This window comes from Siniperca chuatsi, linkage group LG3 (genome assembly GCF_020085105.1).
Source record: "Siniperca chuatsi isolate FFG_IHB_CAS linkage group LG3, ASM2008510v1, whole genome shotgun sequence".
Taxonomy (NCBI): Eukaryota; Metazoa; Chordata; class Actinopteri; order Centrarchiformes; family Sinipercidae; genus Siniperca; species Siniperca chuatsi.
Window position 1 is genome coordinate 18,061,058 of NC_058044.1, and position 21,148 is coordinate 18,082,205.

Consider the following 21,148-nt stretch of genomic DNA (forward strand, 5'->3'; position numbering starts at 1 on the left):
AGTGTCCGTCTGGAGGAGGGAACTTGGCACGAGTTTGGATGTGTGTGGTTTCAAACAGAACCTCGACAGTGAGGTCTTTGTTGGAGGTCGAAGTGTTTGCTCCTTATAGAGAATCGGGGGAGGGGGACAGAGGGCCAGCTCCTGAGGTCCCCAAAACATCTCACACACACAGACTCAGTTACTAAAACACTCAGGAGTTGTGAAAAGACTTCCAGCATTATACATGTCACATATTCACATATGCCTCGCTGATAAAGTGGATGACCGTCAGCTTGTTACATTTGTCAGCGTGGGTGAATGGGATTATTTTCAAGCTTTGTTTGGGCAACTGATATTTTCTTAAAGCTCTGCTCTGATGACCCAAACTGAATGTAAAGGAGTGACATTCATGTTGTTCAAATATATCCAATATCAACTTTATCGCTCGAGTTCCCTTTATTTGCTTCATATTGACCCTTGTACGTCTGTGTTTCAGTAATAAATCTGCAGAATACAGCTTATACATTGAATTAAGGATCATTTATAAGTTATATTTACGCTGTATTTGTAGGCAGCAGAGATAACTGCAGAGAAACATTTTTAGAGCGAAAAAAGGGTTTAGCTGACAACAATGTTATGTGCTTTTTAGATACATAGACTTTGACATATAAAGATTTAAACGTATACGTAAAAATGCCTGAAAGACTGCAAGACCTTGAGTTGTGAGAACTACACACAGCACAGACATAAACTCACACTCATGCTCCCATAAAAGGTGTGTGTGTGTGTGTGTGTGTCTGTATACATTTCTGCTGTGTTGGCTTTCATTGTATCTATGCCTGTTAGAGTGTACCTATCATTACTGTCACTATCATCACAAGTGTGTGTGTGTGTGTGTGTGTGTGTTTGACTTATCAAATCTGTTGGCCCTGAGACACTGGACATGCCTTTCACGTGGCTGAGCACATACTGTATAGGGAAGGGCAGAAAACATACACATACTGTCAGTATTAGATAAAGCAGAGTACAGTATCTACTCTGTGCATGTCTCACTGAGTCTTGTTGTCTGTTTGCTGTAGAGACAAGTGTATGATATGAACTCTTGATGATAAGGCTCTATGAATTCCCACCTTTATACTTGGATGGATTTGTAGAGACCAACATGGATTTATGTATGTAGTCGTCATATAATTCTGTTTCATGTTTTCTGCACTGCTGACACTCTGTTGAGCTGCGTCCAGTGAGGACGTACCTCTGTATTTCTGCTCACATTCCCTTTTTTTCAGCAATTGAAAGTGTAATATCCTGCATTTATGCACACACTTTATATCCTGCACTTGCTTATTGCACTTCTGGTTACACCTAAACTGCATTTCATTGCCTTGTACTTGTACATGTGTAATGACAATAAAGTTGAGTCTAATCTAATCTAATAATGATGAATAAGAATGAGGTGAAACTAAATAAAATTCAGTGTTATTAACAGGCTACCAGTCTGTGCTAGGACAGGGCACACTGACTGACATTGTAGATATGAGTGAACATATATGTTGGATCAAACTTAGAAAGCTACTGGACAAAATGGTGTTGGATAAGTACAAGTCTATCAAACAGCAATTTACATGTTCAAAACTGAATGAACTCCTTTTAGCTGCTTCAGTTTCAGGGTCCTGGTATTGTGTGTGATGACTCACTGTCACACTGTCACATCTTACTGGACCACTTGAACAGAACAGAGCCATCGTTAATGTTATAACACCTGTGCTTTTTCCTACAATAACAAGTCAAAATAAAAGTCAAAATATTGTCTCTTTTCATAGATCTTGGATTGAGGGGATTTTCCCTCCACAGATGTAGTCCTTCAACTCTGACAGTGTCAAATTTACTAAACTTAAAGGTACAAGTTTCTAACATCTTTTATTAATAATTCATTGTAAAAAAAAAAAAGGTGCAAGGTGAAAAGTTTGAAGAGAAGATCTGAGTCACATGTGACTCACTTGTTACTTTTCTGTTTCTGGAAGTAAGTGAAGTTGATTTTTAAATCGTTTGTGGTAGGTGTAGTTACAAATGTATTGTACACACACACACACACACACACACACACACACACACACACACACACACACACACACACACACACTCTCTGTGGGTGTGTTAACAGTGTGTGTAGTGAAGGTGGGTGCAGCAGAATATGTAATCCTGCCGCTATTTCGACATTCCAGAAATTCCTCCCACAGCTCGTTCACTGCTTCTACCAGGAGCCAGGCAAGGCCCTCCCCTTCTCCACACACACACACACACGCACTCTCACACACACTCTCACACACACACTCACACACTCTCACACACTCTCACACACACACTCACACACACACACTCACACACACACACACACACACACACTCACTCACTCACTCACTCACTCACTCACTCTCACACACACTCTTACACTCTCACACACACACACACACACACACACAACAGGACCCCCTCATGGAAACAGCTTCTCTATCTGATTCACCTCATGAATATTACCTTAGCCATGTTCTCCAAACCAAAATTCGCAGTCACTGATCACAAAGACCATCGATCTATTCAACACTGAGGCTTCTCTACTCCTCCTTTCTGTTAAATCTTAACATCCCACTATTTTTTATCATGATCCAAACTGAACTTCTGTGAATGAAAAGTCCAATTGTTGGGGAAAATCAGGAAAACTTCTCACTTATCTGAGATAAGAGACTTCGAAACTGGATTCTCCATTTATCCTTTTTGGATCTATATAATCAGCGGGAAGGCAGGGATAAGAAGAAAACAGGGATGTAGAGCACTATTCCCACTGAATATCACTTTCTTGGAAAATATGACAGTACTGGGCTACAATGCATCTGCCTCCCAGTTACTGCAGTACTGCTAAAATGACAGTGCAGGTTATCACCTTTCCAAGACACATTTTGCATCATTATTAGTGAGGATATTTTGTTTTGCAAATCATCTGTTTGCTATTGAGGGAAAGCAGAATGCAGGGACTGTCGACACAGACGAAGCTAATGTTTTACATCTGAATACTCTCGGGTTAGTTCAATGCTAATGTATGATGCTACAGCAGCATATGTCTGATTTTCAAATATGCAGACTTCTTAAAAGCAATTCAGACGCAACATCAGTAGACTCGACTTGAAAAGATGTACAATTTATTTACTGTGTTTGGTTTGGCTTTAAAGGGTAGATTCACAGTTTTCAAAGTCTGTCTTACAGGGACAGTTCACCCCAAAATCCAAAAATACATATTTTTCCTCTCACCTGTAGTGTTAGTTATCCATCTAGATTGTTTTGGTGCGATATCGGCCGTAGAGATGTCTGCCTTTTTTGAATATAATGGGACTGTATGGCAACTCACACCAAAACAATCTAGATGGATAAATAGCACTACAGGTAAGAGGAAAAATGTGTATTTTTGATTTTGGGGTGAACTGTCCCTTTTTAAAACAATTCTCACAAGCCCGCATGTACATTGAAACAGGGTTTTCCTGTTATAATCGTTCCTCTTGTTCATACTGGCTGTTCAAAGATCCCTTCCTAATGTACTTTTAATAATGTAAGTGATGGGGGACAAAATCCACAGTCCTCGTTCTGTGAAAAAATGTTTTCCAAAGTTTAGATTAGTCTGAGGTAATGAAATCAAATCAGTATCTTTTTATTGTAAAGTTCCTCGTTTTGTTTCCCTATACAGTGTTTCTGTGCTGAGCTGAAGCCTCATATTAACTTCAGATAAACTTTGGAATATATTTTTACACAAATCAAGGACTGTGAATTGTGTCCCCCATCACTTACTTTGGAAGCGTATTGGGAGGGGTTATCTTAATGTCCAGTATGAACAAGAGACAAGCAAAACTGCTTCAGTGTACATACGAACACCTGACTGCAGAGAAACTGTTTTATGACAGACTTGAAAAATTGTTAACTCATCCTTTAACCATTTGCCAAATACAGCCACATTTCCAGTTACCTGAAAGCTGGAAACCATCATCTTGCATCCCACAAGCGTTACTGACTACAGTACAACATTACCATTGAGAGAGAGACGCAACCCAAGTTATAGCTGCAATTATAAAACATATTAATGTACAACAGAAAAAGATTTAAGGTATATATTTATTTATCTAGTATTTATTTATTAATGTGTCATTTTTGTTTTTTCCTCTACTTTTAGGACTGGATTGATGTGTTCCCAACTGTTCAACCGTTATTGGTAGTAATACCTAGGTTATTACTACTTTTAATATAAATAATAATAATAATAATAGCACATGGATTAAAGTTATCCTCCTTTGAGGATAACTAAGCTACATATATATATATATATATATATATATATATATATATATATATATATATATATATATATATATATATATATATATATATATATATTTTAGTGTAAATTTGAGCGCATGGGTTCTGTAAACCAAAACTCCACCTATGAGGTTTAAAAACAAAACTTGGTAGAGTCTCTCTGTCTGTGTGAGTGTGGCAGCTGTTGGGGAAGATTTGCCTTCAAACAAAGCCACAGTGTGTATCACCCACGAACCCCTGCTGCTACAGAGGGCTTCCCATGTGTGAGCACATGCTCGCATGTGGTTATATATCCGCAAAGAGTTTCTTGCTTTTCCTTTTTCTAATGCAAAATCATCACAGTGATCCTGACTGTAAGGTGTGACTGTTTCTTAATGACGTTTTGTTTCTCATGTGACATCAATAAAAAAGCTGCTTCTTCTTACACCTGACACACACACACAAGAAGACACACCGGTTTGGGAAGAAGAGATGGGGTGATGGAAGGAAGGCGCGCGCGCACAGTGATACAGCAACACTGTGGCTCCTCCCCCGGCGGTGCCCACGTCCAGTTTCAAACATCACACCACTGCTCTAGCACCGCCCTCGTGTCAGCCTCATAGAAAATCGTCAGATGTGACTCGGACCCCATAATATTTTTCTGGCAGTCGCCTTTTACGCACAGCCGCGGAGTGACTCTGCTGTCTGCCGTCTCCGCCTGAACCAGAGCCTTTTACGCACAGATCCTCCTGCCGTGAACTCGCCCACTCCTCCATACCTGTGCTCCTCCCTGACTGACTCTTCTTTAGCTGACAAATAAGGAGGACAGGACATGTCTGGGATGTGGAGGGGACTCACCGGACTGTGCGCATGTTGGTGTCTGCTGATGCTGATTCATTTTCCACCTCAAACAGGTAAGAAATGTGATTTCCTGGCAGGCACCTTTCTTACCACACAGAGGGATGCTCCAGTGTCGGGTATTGTAGCCGCGCATATAAATGTCAAGCATATTCCATGTATCATCATTTAGGCGTCAAACTGAAATGACATTTGGATATTTTGGGTTGTTAATATATCACCAAGTTAAATGTTTCCATGAGCTCTTAAGGTGAGTCCGGAGAATTACTTTCAGATGAGAAACATTTGGTTCATTCTTAATTTTTCTTTAAATTCTCCTGTAATTTCAACAATTGTAATAACGATAGGGACATTTATGCTAAAATAATGTGTGATAATCGTGTGCTTTACAATTTCGGCAAGCGGAATTTACGCTCCGCGCTTTGATTGGTTCATCCGTGCTTCCGGTGTCAAGTTTCATGTCGGCTGAACAAACGCAGAAACAGACGGTTGTCAACGAGGAAGGGTGAGGCAACGCCATCCTCCTGTCTGCTGCAAGCCGGAGGAAATGAGATGCAGGAAAATCTTTTAGCTACTCTCCCTGTTCAACTTATCCCTTGGACAGTTACACAACACACACAGTATCACCTCATGCCAGAGAAAATAGATTTTAAGGGTTTTTTACTTACATGAAGTAAATGACTGAATAATAATTTAAATGGCATATATCGCATAAAGGCCCCCAGCCTACTTACAAGAAATACACACACACATAATACATATTCAAAAAGAAGAAAAAGTGGGTTTATTAGCAAGCAAGCAGACTATTTATATAGTACTTTTAGAAACAGAAACTACAAAGTGCTTTACTGGAAGAAGTGAAGGTGAAAGAGGGAGATAAAACAAACAGAAGATGATTTAAAACAAGCAGAATTAAGTGTACAACCCAGTTGGAGACAGAAAATACAAAGTAGGCCTGTAAAATCAAGAGAGAAAGCCGAAGGAAAAAATGATGCACTGTTTTGGCTTCTCTTAGATAAATACAGTCAGTTATAGGCTTTAACTTATGAGCCAAATCAAGAAGTGGTGAGTTATGCATATGAAGTATTTGTACTTCATAGACAGGCACTAACAATGAAACATCAAAATATTCAGTTGATATTATATTTAAAAATTCTTGATAAAATGGACCATTAAATATTACAATCCAGTTTAACTTGAGTCGTCATCACCATTCGGTTTCTGGAGCCAAAGACAAAGAGAAGCCTGTTTGGCCACAAATTGATTATTACAATGTGGCGTTTATTTTCATACAAATGTCATGATTGGTGAAGGAGTGAACTTAATGCCCTTAAAGGCCAACAATGTGCTGAGAATTAGGCTTCAGCCCCATTCAGCCAGCTGCGCCAGTAATCCCCCAATAATCTCGACTCTCGTCCAAGAGCTTTTCAGATTAGCTAAAACTTCTTTTTTTTTTCACTTCTTGGCGCTCACTTCCAGTCATCAGATCTGCTGGTGTGTGTGTGTTAGATGGAAATATTCACATGTGCCTTCTTTTTTTCTCCTTGTATAAACTGTCTGGCTCTGGTTTGTTTAATGTATTCACTTTGTGTTTATCATACTCCTGAAATGAGGCATCGCCATGCACTGTAGTAAAGGAGGAGTCAAAAAAAGCCACAGTTATTTTTTCTACATGGGAGACTAAACTTTGAGACTGGGGTTGATTCAGACAGACATCATTGTGCAGTTTCATCTATGAATCATTTGGAAATACCTCGGCCTTTATTAAATTCACAGAAGTCTGCCTACGTAGTCGACATATACCTGCAGGGCTAAGATACTGATCAGGTGAAAGCCACAGAGGAAATGTGCAGCAGTTTGATTCGTCGACCTTATTATCAAGTCGCAAATTTTGAAGTCATGCATTAACTGTTTCTTGGCATGTGGGAATCAAACTTAGTTTGGTCACATTAATGTATTACCACAGATTACTGAACCAGCACAAACCCAAAGCAGAAGTGACTGCTGTTGGTCCTCGTGATGCCCATGCATCCTGGTTATTTATTAACTGCTGGGTGTATGTTTGAGTCAATAAACACACCTTTTTGTAAAGGTTTTTTTTGTGTGTGTGTGTACTGCATGCATGCGCCATGAAAACACAGGAATGAATTGTTAGTGGACAAAGTCATATGTAGACACAAAGGGGGACTGTTGTCATGCAGCGTTGTGATGACGACTTGTCTAACCTCTCGAGAGTATCTGCCATTCATTCGGCCAGTTTCTGCTATCAAACGAGTATTTGTTTAGTATTTTCATACATTTGGAAGTAAATCGTAGCAGTCTGGTGTGTGTTTGAGGTAGTGCTCAAATGGCCTTGCATGGAAGTGTTATGACTGGGCGGCTCGCTGGTTGTCAGCTTCACACTGTGGGTATAAATAGCACCTGAAGGGTACAGTTTCTCTGCAGAAGCGATTGATGCCCGTTCTGCTTCAAAACAACAGCTCTTTTTACCTGAGGTTTGCAGTCTTGTGTTCAACTCTCTGTCTGTCTGCAGGTGATAATGTCAGCAGCACTTAGCTTCTTCCGCTGTTCAAATTAAAATGCAGTAGGAGTAGTTTTTTTACCCATATGGGGAAGATTAGCAGTGGAAAATGAAAACATTGGAGGTCAGGAAGTGCCAGCATTTGACCTAATTTTGCGTCTTCTACAACTGGAATGAATGAAAGGTTCTCAAAAAGTGCGAGTTGCAGAGAAACTCTTAAAGTTCATTGTAAATTTGTCACCACATATTTTTAGGAACTGCTGGGGTGTGCTTTGGAAACTCTACTATTACTATTCCTGTAATCCCTGCTGGCTGCACACCTGGCCTCCCCGCCATGTGTGTGAGCGTTTGTGTGTGTTTGTGGTTTCCTTGAAAGCGTATGTGGTACACAGGAAGAGCCTGTCAAGATCAGCCAAGGGTTTTCCCCTAATCTGTGAAATCGGAATCGCCAAAAAGAGATTCAGTCAACGTCTTACTTCTGTTTTTGTTTCTACATTTTCAAAGCAGGCGGGAGGCAACTCTTGGTGGCCAGCCCTGTATTGAGAAAGCATCCACTCCTCATTTTTCATAATCGGTCAGACCTGTACTGTCCCTTTTTTGTCACCAGTCCTTGTGTGTAGAGTCTCCGCCTCGGCCTGTGGGTCACTGTGGTGATGCTGTTATGAGGAATGCCGCTCTGGGACCAATCAGCTACTGGTGGTGTGATTGTTCAACTCCTCCCATGCTATTGTCTTAAAGGGATAGTCCGTTATGTCGCCAGCCTCCAGGTCACAGGAGGGACTGGCAGCGCAGTAGGTGATGGAGGATGACACACACACTTGCTCAGGAGTGTGAAAGCCTGTGTTGGTTTCACATGCACCTCGATGTCGATGCCCTCGTTTGCTTTGACTGGCGGGTTCATTGAGGTGTGATCGTCTCGGGGCGAGACCTCTGAGCCCAAAATAAACTGGGGTCAATCTAAGGTTGCACCACCTCAGACTTTTAAACCCCTGAGTAGTGAGTAGTGAGTAGTGAAGCTGTTGCCACTTAAGTGACAAAAAGAGGTGTGTGTGAGTCCTGTTCCATACCTGAAATGTGTCAAACCAGAAACATTATTAATGGTTGCGTCTGCTGGGCATACACCTGTAGAAGAAACTAAGTTGCAGATAGGATAAAAGTACATAATAAGAACATGTAATAAGTAGATAAACATAAAAGAATCTAGTTAAACACATTTTTGTATATCTAATAAATATTAATAATAATATATATTTTTAGTCTGCTTCTTCCTCCTATTTAACTTATTTGTCTCTTATTTTATCTTTATTTTTATAAAATATCGAATTTACTGTCTAAAATTAAAGTGAAATGAAGTTTAATTGATTTGTGTTTGTGGGTATGACTGCATGTGTGTGTCATGGGGGAGTGAAGAAAGATTATTTTAAGGAAAGAAGGACTATTAATTTTGTGTTCCCGCAAAGGAAGGGCCTCCTCTGTCCAAATACTTCACTTTAAAGTCTCATTACTTCATATCTTGTTCCTAACATGAGTCGGGGAACCACATAGTGTTGTTATCCTAATTTGGTAATCTCCTCCGAGTTAAACAAAGAGTAAAAGGTGTGGTCAGTTATCTGAACATCAATCGTTTTCAGTTAAATATTAACCTCACAGGGATATCAGTTTTTTGTGTTGACACAAGCTCCCGTTACTACACGTAATGTGTAAATTGAGCAGTGAATGCTGATAATGTCTGCAGAATGTCCTCATGTCACACTGAACTCTGTCATTTTTATCATTCACAGATGCGGCCTACGCGTGCAGCTCCATTCAGTTTAAGTGTGGAAATGGGAGGTGCATCACCCTGAAGTGGATTTGTGATGAAAATGACGATTGTGGTGATGGAACTGATGAACTGCCTGCAACCTGCGGTATATATTTTATCACGGAGGACCTGCTATGACTTTGATCTATCTTGAAAATAAAGTAAAAATTAAATACATGTGAAGAGGACTGCAACTAGGGATTATTTTCACCATCAATGCTTGCTTAAACAATTAAGAAAACGATAATCAGAATAGTAAATACACTTCCTGAAAATTCATTTTCTGTCAATTTAATAGTTTAATCAACTAATTGTTACAGCTCTACATGTGAATGTACATAAATATGAACTAAAATCATAATAACAAGATATGAAAGAAATCAAGCACAGAACCATTACCTTTACCTGGTGACCTGCTCATAAGATAAAAACATCAGTAGAAGTTACAACAGTGAATCAGAAACACGTTAATGAAGACACTGTAAAACAGAAGTTTCCATAAGTAAATGATTGTTCAGTTTTACAATATACTCTTATTATCTCGTACTCCGTAATCTCTCTGTTAATACATGAAATCATTTCAGTCATACTTACTGTTTCTGTCCTCAGCAACCAAAACCTGTCTGCAGTCAGAGTACAACTGCGGCGCTCCCTTAAACCAGTGTATACCAGAAGGCTGGCACTGTGACGGCAAAGCTGACTGTGACAACGGGGCTGACGAGACAAACTGCAGTAAGTTTTCTATAGAATGATTTAACACTTTTCACTGCATATTTAAACATCAGAGACAATAAAAACTCAATCAATAAAACACAATCGGGGTGATAAAGGAAGACAAGATAGGAAACAGAATTAAATACAGTTATTTCACTTGTATCAGCAAAAGAAACAAACAAAAACAACCAGTCATGATTGTGCATGTTGTGTTTGGTGTGTAATTCACGTCACATTAACTCCTCTCTTCTTCCTCTGCTGCCTCGACACAGCGGCCAAACAATGCAAGGCTGACGAGTTTCAATGTGCCAATGGCCAGTGTATATCCACCTCCTTCGTTTGCGATAAGGACGACGACTGTTCAGACGGCTCAGATGAGGCTTCCTGCCCCAAACCCACCTGCAGCTCTAGTTCCTTCCAATGCAACAACTTGGTGTGTTTGCCGGCCCTGTGGCGCTGCGATGGCGACAAGGACTGTGCTGACGGGTCTGACGAGTGGCCAGAGAACTGTGTGGGACGGCAGCCGAAGAAGACAGCGATGCGCTGCGGCGTCCACGAGTTCCAGTGTGCAAATGGGGACTGTATTCACAGCAGCTGGAGGTGTGACGGAGGCGTGGACTGCCAGGATCGATCGGACGAGGTCAACTGCAGTGAGTTGGCTTTCTTGGAGTGTTATTTATTCCTATCTTTTTTCATTACATCCATCTCCTCTTCTGCAAACCTATTTCCCTCTATTAAATCTTCTCTGCTCACTTTAATAGAAAACTGAGCCTGACAGATGAAGCCTATTCATGCTTGAGCATACATAATATCCCGTTGCCATCCAGGGCCACCTGCTCATACTCAGTATCATCAATATTGACACAAGATCCACAACAAATCATGTCAGCGATGATTTTCTCCTCAGTGTATATCATCATGTCATTCCTCTTCCCATTTCTCTCTGTCTCCTCTCACTGTCTCTTTTTTTCATTTTCATCCATTTGTCTTCTTTTTCTAGGTCGTCCCACTTGTCGTCCGGATGAGTTCCAGTGTAATGACGGTGCTTGTATCCATGGCAGCCGCCAGTGTGACAGAAAGCCCGACTGCAGGGACCTCAGTGATGAGATGGGCTGCCACAGAGGTGACTGTCACAGAGATTCAATATTGTTTGTAATATTTTCTTCCTTAAGACCTGTGGAAAAGTCTTAAGGTCTTTGCAAAGCAGTCTTGTACCATTAGATTACAGTTAAATTCATACTCCCCTGTTCTTTCTCCACAGATAATGTATGTGAAGGACCCGCCAGGTTCAAGTGTCGCAGCGGGGAGTGTATCAGCATGGACAAAGTGTGCAACAAACAGAGAGACTGCAGGGACTGGTCGGATGAACCTCTCAAAGAGTGTGGTGAGTGAAGTCTTATTTTACCATCCAACCAGCAGCCAAAACTCATCAGACTAGACTAGAATGTGTGTCAGAGTTTAGGTATACACTCAGCTCAACTGCTGCTCGGAGAAAAAGTGAAACCACATCACAGCCTGGAAAATATTGGCCTGACTAGCCTAGATAGTTTGTGGTTTGAATGATCGAGTTCACCATCGATTTGAGCTACCATTAGGAAAATGGTTGTCATGAATACTGTTTCAAAGCTTTGTGTATCTGCGTCTCCACAGACAACAACGAGTGTTTGACGGGAAACGGCGGCTGCTCCCATCACTGCAGCGATCTGAAGGTTGGCTACAACTGCTCCTGCCCTGCTGGATACAGCCTGAAGATGGACAAGAAAACCTGTGAAGGTGAGAGGAAGGAGTCTGACATTTGAAATTTAGTCTCAGTCTATTTAAGAAGTAGTCCGTGACCAGCTTTGGGTCATGGACTGCAGTTTTATAGAAACTTGACTTTGTAAGAAAAGTTTTCAATTTGACAACTGCTATCTCTCAATTTGCCCCTCGACCTTGTGTTCCTCCACCTGCAGATGTCGATGAATGTGCTGAACCGGACACTTGCAGTCAGATCTGCATCAACCTGCCTGGCAGCTACAAGTGTGATTGTGAGGAGGGCTACAAAATCGACCCTGTGAGCAAGACATGCAAGGCTGAATCAGGTAATGTTTGAAAGGAAGCCTAACTCAGTACTTACTCTCAAGAGTCGCTGCTTCATCTGACAATTGGCAGATTGCATGACCTATAGATTTGTAGTGGTACTTGAAAATGTTTTTCTTCTTTTCTCTTCTGTGTCCTCCAGGCACGGTGCCCACCCTCTACTTCACCAATAAACATGAGGTGAGGAAGATGACGGTGGACCGCAGCGAGTACGTCCGTCTGATCCCCCAGCTGAAGAACGTGGTGGCTCTGGACATGGACATGCCTAACAAGATGATCTTCTGGTCTGACCTGTTTCTGAAGAAAATCTACAGGTTAGAAAGACTCTGAACCTTCATCAATCTGTGTCTGTGTCTTTGTCGAGGATGGTTTAGTAGAGGGGATTAAGTAAGATCTTACCAGTAGGCTTGTGTTGCACCAGAAAGCCTGTATACGATTAGATGGCAGTCAAAATAAATAAAAATTACTCTATTGAGTGAGAGACTATGAGAGCTAAAGTGATATCTAACTCTTCACCCTTGTCTGCCTCCTGACAGCTCCAAGATAGACATGGCCGGTAACTCCTCTCACCACACTGTAGTAATCGAGAGTGGGATTGAGGCCCCAGAGGGCATTGCGGTGGATTGGATCCATGGCAACATCTACTGGACTGACAGCGTTTTGAAGACCATCACTGTGGCAACGACAGACGGCAGCAAGAGGAAGACCCTGATCACAGAAAACCTGGAGAAGCCAAGAGCCATCACAGTTGACCCTGTAAAAAAGTGAGTGAAAGTTTTAGACAGGTTGCAGAAATTTATTTTATTTACTTTTTGTTGATAGTTTTCTGTTTTTAAATGTTTCTTTTCTGTGTCCTCTTCAGCTTTATGTACTGGACAGACTGGGGTGAGGAGGCCAAGATAGAGAAGAGTGGGTTGAACGGAGCCGATCGCGTTGCCTTGGTAACAGATAACATAATGTGGCCCAATGGCATCACCCTAGGTAAGCAGAACGTCACGGATGCACTACATGGAAACCAATAACTTCCTTTCAAACTGTATAATAAGCACATAGTCATAGCGGCCAGTCAAATATCTTTGTCTTTGTGTGTCTCTCTGGACAGACATGGTCAACCAGCGTCTGTACTGGGTGGACTCCAAGATGCACACTCTGTCTAGCATTGATGTGAACGGAGGGACACGACACAGTCTCATTTTCAGCGAGGAAAAGCTCTCCCACCCCCTCTCTCTGACTGTGTTTGAGGTTAGTCATAAAGTCAATGTAACCTCTGATGAAAATGAAGTCATTGAAGGTTAAAGGTGTTTGGGTCACGTTATCACAAAAATGTAGTTTAATGGGTAGTTTATGTTATTTGCTAAAAGGGCTTTTGTGGTCAGAAACATTAACATAATCATAATGGGAACTGCTTCAAATGAAGAACTCAAAGGAAATGGTCCGTTATAAATATATAAATATAACTTAAAATGAAATGTACTGCTCCCTGGTTTTCCAGTCAGTCAGTAATCTAGTTCATGCATGGTGAGCGTTATCTGGATGAAATGGTTTAGAAGTATGAGTGTGCACTTTATTCCCTATAACTTTGGATCAGTGGTGCTAATTCTTAAGCAGTCTTTATAACTAATCCATTTGTGTTTTAGGAAACTTCAGCAAATAATTGATTAATTAAGCAAAGTAATGTTGTCAGTAACTGTATTACTCAAGTTGCATTTCTCTTTTAAACAGGAGAAAGTGTTTTGGACAGACATGAGCAACAACGCTGTTTTTAGTGCCAACCGCCTGACAGGAAAGGACATCACCAAGCTAGCAACTGACCTGGACCAGCCAGAGGACATCATACTGTACCACAACCTCAAGCAGCCAATCGGTACAGAAACATCACTCGATCTGAGAGCTATCATAATAAACAACAAACTGTTAAGGCCATACAATGATTTCTAATGCTTATTGTACCCACCTCTCTGTCGTAGGTACAAACTGGTGCAGAGAGAGTAACAGTATAAATGGGGGTTGTGCATTTCTGTGCCTCCCTGCCCCTCTGATCAACCAACACTCTCCTAAATTCACCTGCACCTGTCCTGACAACATGACCATGGGACCTGACATGAGGAAATGTGTGACACGTAGGTGTCCCTTGCACGTGGCACTACAAATAAACTGAAATTTTACATCGAATCATGACGGTAACCCTTATATTTATTTCCCCAGCAGCCTCAGTTGCCCCACCTACTGAAACTGGTACACCACTCCCGCCCAAAACTCCCACCGAGCCTACTACACCCAGGCAGCCTGTCCCTACCACTACAACAGCTGCAACTACAACTACCACCAGAGCTACCAATAAACCAACAACTATCGCGTCTAGCCAACTGACACAGAGCACACAGCAGCCTGCCGCCACTGCTCAAGGTACAGGAAGGGGTTCTGAATAACTGCTGGAAAAACGCAGTGTTTGATGAAGTGATTATAAAATACCTGCAACAAAATAGAGAGTTTATGTCTATATCTAGAAAATGTACCACTGACGCATTAGAGTGCTTTGTTGTCTTTATTCTGTGGCCTCATATTAATGGAAAAAAGGGAAGCTGAAGCTTAGCAAACATTAGCACTAAATTAAGATGGTGAACATGCTAAACATTATACCTGCAAAATGTCAGTATGCTAGCATTGTGAACATGTTAGCATGCTAATGTTAGCATTTAGCTCAAAGCACCACTGTGTCTGAGTATGGCCTCAAAGAGTAGCTAGCATGACTGTAGACTCTTAGTCTTATTTAAAGATTGTTTGCCAGGTAACCCATGATTTGCTTAGTTTCACCAGTGAGCTAACTGGTACAACGTAATGTGAGGCAAAAGTACTGCTGCTATGGTTACCTGCAGTTAAAAATACCTTGCATAATGATTTTAAACTGTGGTTAAACTGTTGACTCAAACTATGTTTTTGGTCCCCTGATGTAAGATTTTAACACTTCCCAGCCAATCAGAAATGATTACTTTCTGTGGCCAGTGAAATTAAAGTTTCACTGTACATTATCCCTTATATAATAAATTATGTTGTTAAAAGAATATTTCAATACTTTTGGAAATATGCCATTCACTTTATTGCTGAGTGGTATATGAGAAGATTGATGTCACTCTCATGTCTATACAGTAAATATTAAGCTATAGCCAACAGCCGGTTAGCTTAGCTTAACATAAAAATGGGAAACATGGGAAAACTCTTTGTCCAAAGGTAACAAAATCCACCTATCAACGCCTCTAAAGCTCATAAATGAACACATGATATTTCATTTGTTTAATCTGTACACAAACTGGAGTGTAAAAACAACAGGTTTTACAGGAATTATGTGTGGGACAATTTCTTGGCTGGTCCTCCTGGAGTCTCCACTGGTTGCTAAGCTAAGCTAACCATCTTCTGGCTGTAGCTTCATTCAGTATTTACAGTCTCTATGCTATACTTACAGCATACATATATACGTATATCATACAGACAAGAGTGGTATTGATCTTCTTGTCTAACTTTAAGGAGTTATGTAAAGAAAACATTTTATTCTCTGCTTTTCAGGTAACAGATTGGCAGCCCTGCCCGAAGAAGCCCCTTCATCCCACCCTGTCGCTCTCTACATCGTGTTGCCAATATGTAAGTTCCACATTTCAGCTCTTCGTGGCTCTCTGTCGAATACTCAACCACACAGCCTGCCCTACTCACTCACACATGCAACCTAAAGGGCTGTTTAATCTGCACTCGTTTTTCACTACTTCCCCTGATCTCACCAAATGACCTCCAACTCCTCTTTTGCTCTGCAGTGGTCATGTCCCTGCTGGTCTTTGGAGCAGTGCTGCTATGGAGACACTGGCGTCTGAAGAACACCAACACCATCCACTTTGACAATCCTGTGTACCAGAAAACCACCGAGGATGAGCTCCACATCTACAGGAACAGCTCTGACGGCTACGTTTATCCTCAGGTATCTTCACTTTGATACCAAGTCACTTTACTATTAATAAAAATATAGTCTCTACAAATGTAGTTTTACAGCTTTGCTTATTTAATGTTATTTTATTTTGCAGAGGCAAATGCTGAGCATGGAGGACATGGACGTTGCATGACCCAAAGATGAAGAAGACACTAGCTTTATTTGAAGTGATTTTTTTGTTTTTATGCAAACGTGAAGTAACAAAGGCCTTTTTTTTCTACTGCTGCTGCTTAACAGGCCCTTCCCTCCCCCCGGTGAGCTCATTTTGTGGCTTATGTTTCTGACCTCAGCACTGTGCCGTCCAAGTTTGAAGAAAGAAGTGAAATTTATTTATTAAATTTTTTTTTTTATACTTTAGTATGACAAAATAGAGCAAACTACAGGAAGCCATTTAGTCAGACAAAATAGTTTCAAAATAAAGGACTAATGCACAGTTTCAGATGATGATGTTAATCCCAGAGCCCTGACTCTTTTGAAGCTATCTGAAAATTGTCTATCTAAGCATCCTGTTATTTAACATGTATAGATGTTTGCTTACTTTGCCACCAATACATGGCCTCAGTATGTTGATTACCTAAATACACATAACACAAGTCACAAGTTCTGTAACTTTAACTTGGAAAGCCTGACCTATATTGTCTTAAGACTCATGTGTGCCTTCCATACACACTCTGGATATTTAGTAAAGTTTACTGGATGTACATAAATGCCTTACTGACCCCACTACCTTCCAAAGCAGTTTCTGTGGTAGTTAATGCCATAGTGCTTTAGCCCCAGGCAGTGATGGCCTTCATAATTATACTACGACCTTCTCTTCTCCTGGGTACAGAGTTGCAGGTTTTGTTGGCTTCCATATCAGAGGCATTTGCCTTTACTATCATTCGTGTTAAGTCACATTTAAATCAGAACTCTTATGTTATTTTTATTTTCCTTTTTTGACCCATATTCAAAGATGGTATCTGACTGTGGAGAGTCACAGATGGTTTACATTGTAAAAAGCTGCTGAGTTTTTTGAAGTCAACCAAAATGAAGAAATGTTTTTTTTTTTTTTAAATGAAGATAGTTAATTAAAAGTTATTGTAGGTGATTACTTATTATACCAATGTAAATAGTTTCTGTAAGTATTTTGGAAAAATCTCTTTAAGTTCACTTTGGTGTTGCCTTTTTACATTTGTAAATTTTAATCAAGAAATATTGTAAATATGTAAGAGATTCTTTTATTTATTTATGGAAATATATGCGAGAAGGTTTTTGATTGTTGTCATCTGGCTGTAAATACAGTAATAATATAAATAGCACCTACCAGGGTGAATTGTTTTGGTTTCAGCAAAGCCAGTCTAACCTTTCCATTGTACACCTGTTGTTTAACTTATGTTCAATCAAACACCTGCTCAGTTTTGTGTGTGCAACACCCTGTATGAGACACTGCTACAGAGTAGTCCTTGTCATTTACATGTTACAGAGAAATGCTGAAGGAGCTCTCTTTGTTCCTTACACCATTGTTTGTTTCTTTTTCAGTGACAAATCACGTAATTTATTTTGCTTCTGCCTTTCTGTTACTATGACTTTTTGTTTTCACTGTGAGATTAAAGCACACACTGTAATGTGCAAAGCACGATGTTCTCCGTCACAGCAAAATGTATGTATGAACAAGGATTGATGCACAACAGCTTGCATATTAATGTACATTGCTTTTTTTTAAGTTTTGGTTGTATTGGTCTTTTTTAAATAAAAGAAAAAAACACTTTAATGTTTTTTCACTTAAATGAGATTCAGTTTTACAACAAGTTGTATCATGACTGAGCTAAACTGGGACACTGTCTCATTCAATCCAGGCTTGAGGATTAGATTATGTTAGTACATGAGATATAAACTGATTTTAAATGTTTTACAGAGCTCTCCACTGACAAAGCTAATTATTCTAAGGCTCGGCACAATGGATGTCCATGAAACCTGTTTGTGTTGCCTGGAAACGTTGCCATCACTCCGCATCCACAACACAATACGAACATGTACACTGAGTGGATGAGTGGTTCAACTAACCACCACCAGACTCTTGTCCTTCTTCTCTGCCTTTGTCTAAAGAGCAGATTTGTTATTGCATGATGTGGGATTTTATGTGCATGTGCCTAAGACAACATAAACAAATGTCCTTCCTCTCATTTGAATGATCTGCTGGTATCACCTGTTGGTTTTGTTTCAACAGAAAGGCACTGAGTTTAGTAGTATCCACAGTGTCTTGACCCTTAAATTGGCTCAAAATGAATAAACTCCCACTCTCCTCCATTCATCACAAGGCAAAGAGACGTTTATTTGGTTCAATTACAGAAGCAAGTGACAATTGTGAACTCTGTAATGTTTAATATATTCTTTTAAGTTGTTCATTGGAAAGTACTCAGAATAACTACACTATTTCTGCAGATCAAAGGGGAAATATTTTGCTACTAAGACACGAGTTGGCGGTTTTTATTCTGTTCATATCATTTTAAATGACTAAAACTGACTTTTCAACACAATTCTACACAAGTCATTTAATGCTGTTAGAATAGTCCAAGATGGCCTGACGCACCCATAAAAGCAAACAACCGGCACACATCCTCTCACTAATCTAATAAACCTCCTCCAAAATTCATGTCTAATAATGGTTCCTCTCTCTAAATTAAAAGCCCCAGCAGTGCTCTGTCTGCCACAGTGGGGATGGTCACTGAGGAAGCAGTTGTAAAGCATTAATAGCAGTGAGTGTGAGGAAGTGATTTATCAACAAGATACAGTTCTCTCAACAGAACGGGACGGTGTATTGGTTTTATGAGGGTAAACATTTAGAAACCAGTAACATAGAGTCATTACGAAGAGTTGTTGAGTAATGATAATAAATCAGGATGTAAATCGTGTAAGTAGATCATTTGAGTGCATGCATGACCCAGAGACTAGAGGAACAGGATTTTCATGCAAGAGGTCACTGATCGTTGTCAAACTCTTTTTAGCTAGCTGATTTTTTTTCTTAAAGCTCTACTCCGATGACCCAAACTGAATGCAAAGGAGTAACAGTCATGTTGTTCTAATGTGTCCAAATTCAATTTCACTGTTCAAACAATGGACATGTATAGAGTTCCCTTTACTAAGTTCATAAACCTTTATACATCTGTGTTGCAGAAATAAATCTGTAGACTTGAGTTTACAGAATAAAACGATCTTTCTTTAAAGTTACAAGCTAGCAGCTGAGATGACAGCAGGGAAACGGTTTTACAGCAAGAAAGTTGACAACAATTGAAATATTCTTTAATTCAAAATCTCGCATGATGCACAGTTGGTTTTGAAACACAATGGTTTAGAGGAATAAAAAGGCCTTTTTCCATAAACTGAGTGTGTGTGAGTGTGAGAGCTGGGTTTGACGTCAGGGACAGGCCCTGTTCGGGGACATGCTGCACTGCCATCAGCTTATTTAGCTGGGAAGCTGTGGTATGTTGTCTGTCAGGAACTGGGATCCACATTCCAGCGTAAAGGACTCCACACCCAACAGTGCAACATCTGATGAAGGAAAATGGTTCCTTTGGCTTTGTGCATCCACTTTACTTTTGATCGTTGTTGAAATAATGGTCATTTCAACCACTAATGGGGCTAATTGCAACTAAGTGGAAATCTTATGTTTCCATCAGTAGCCGCATCATTGTTGACAGTTTGCTATCCATAACAAATTAGAGTATCATTATGGGCTATACCCATGCGGCAGTAGGCAGATACACCTGAGGCTCAGGTGACAAATGACACCTGTCCCCTGCTATGCTCTCTGTCATCCATAGCCTCTCCTCACCTCACTATTTACATATGTTCTCTGTCTTCCTATTGGCCTGCTGGCAGCCCAAGGGTGGAGTTGTACCTCACACCACTGACTCGTAAGCAAAGGGGAGTGTCCTCGAAAATTTACAGAGGAAGGTGGAGGGGGAGGAGGTGATGGAGGATAGACATTCCCCTGTCAGGTTACCAAACAGGGCACCAACTGTCCCGATGATAAGGTAACAACAATAGCCTGTCTGACAATCTGAGGGCCAAACAAGCTGGACCACAGCATCTCCGGCTGCAGGAGGCAGGAAGACGCAACTGGTCAGTTTTAATAAACTCTTTACTGAGGGTGGATCTACTGTATCAGTGAAAGGTGGTGAAGGTCATGAGCATGATATCCCAATTTCAAAACTAGCACTCACAGCGATTATCACGGCACATATCACAGAAAGTCTCACTAATATCTCTTTCGCTGTGAGCCGCCACGCTGAGCTCAACTGCTCTGACCCTGAGGAAGTAACAGAATAGAGTTTACAGCTTCCCATGACACCATAATATTGGTCTATGGTGGATGAAGGTTGTGTTAATGTTTTAAGAAACCCAGTTCACCTCAACTGAACACACTAAATGTCACCTATTTTAGTGATTCGATGATGCGTGGTCAGTGGTTAAAAGTGGTTGATTTATTGGTTTTATTGGACTGAAGTTTTTTGTGCCTAATTCATTAATATTAGTAAAATAACAATCATACAGGAGTAGAACCATTAGGGGGCATCTAATGGACTAGACAGGTCATTAGGTCTCATAACACTTCATGATAAATGCTGTACAATCCTACAATTTCATTTTCCAACTTGGGTTTTATTCGGCCTATTTTAGGATTATAAAGTTCTGTTATGTATGAAAATAGTGAAAAATTGCCATTGTAATCTCCCAAAGCCCAAGGTGGCTTCTTCAAAATCTTAGTTTCATCTGACCTTCAGTCCAGAACCCAAAGATAATTATGTTTGACAAAGAAAAGCAGCAAATCCTCGCATTTGAAAAACTGGAACCAGAGAATGTTTGGCATGTTTGCTTTAAAAATGACTGAAACAATTAAGCAATTATT

General features: G+C 40.4%; 1 protein-coding gene across 2 annotated transcripts; it reads left to right on the top strand.

Annotated features, from left to right (window-relative positions):
- The first annotated feature begins 4,941 nt into the window (after positions 1 to 4,941).
- Positions 4,942 to 18,010, top strand: ldlrb (low density lipoprotein receptor b). Of its 2 annotated transcripts, none has more exons than XM_044188869.1 (18): positions 4,942 to 5,228; positions 9,475 to 9,600; positions 10,104 to 10,226; positions 10,481 to 10,858; positions 11,209 to 11,331; positions 11,470 to 11,592; positions 11,859 to 11,981; positions 12,161 to 12,289; positions 12,430 to 12,601; positions 12,824 to 13,051; positions 13,150 to 13,268; positions 13,390 to 13,529; positions 14,010 to 14,151; positions 14,255 to 14,407; positions 14,493 to 14,693; positions 15,849 to 15,923; positions 16,091 to 16,251; positions 16,355 to 18,010. In XM_044188869.1, exons 1-18 carry the CDS (start codon positions 5,147 to 5,149, stop codon positions 16,391 to 16,393), a joined length of 2,637 nt encoding a protein of 878 aa, XP_044044804.1. In that variant the 5' UTR covers positions 4,942 to 5,146; the 3' UTR covers positions 16,394 to 18,010. The 2 variants fall into 2 exon arrangements, with proteins under 2 accessions (XP_044044804.1, XP_044044805.1); XM_044188870.1 differs by having other exon boundaries at positions 4,943 to 5,228; positions 14,496 to 14,693.
- Positions 18,011 to 21,148: the final 3,138 nt, after the last annotated feature.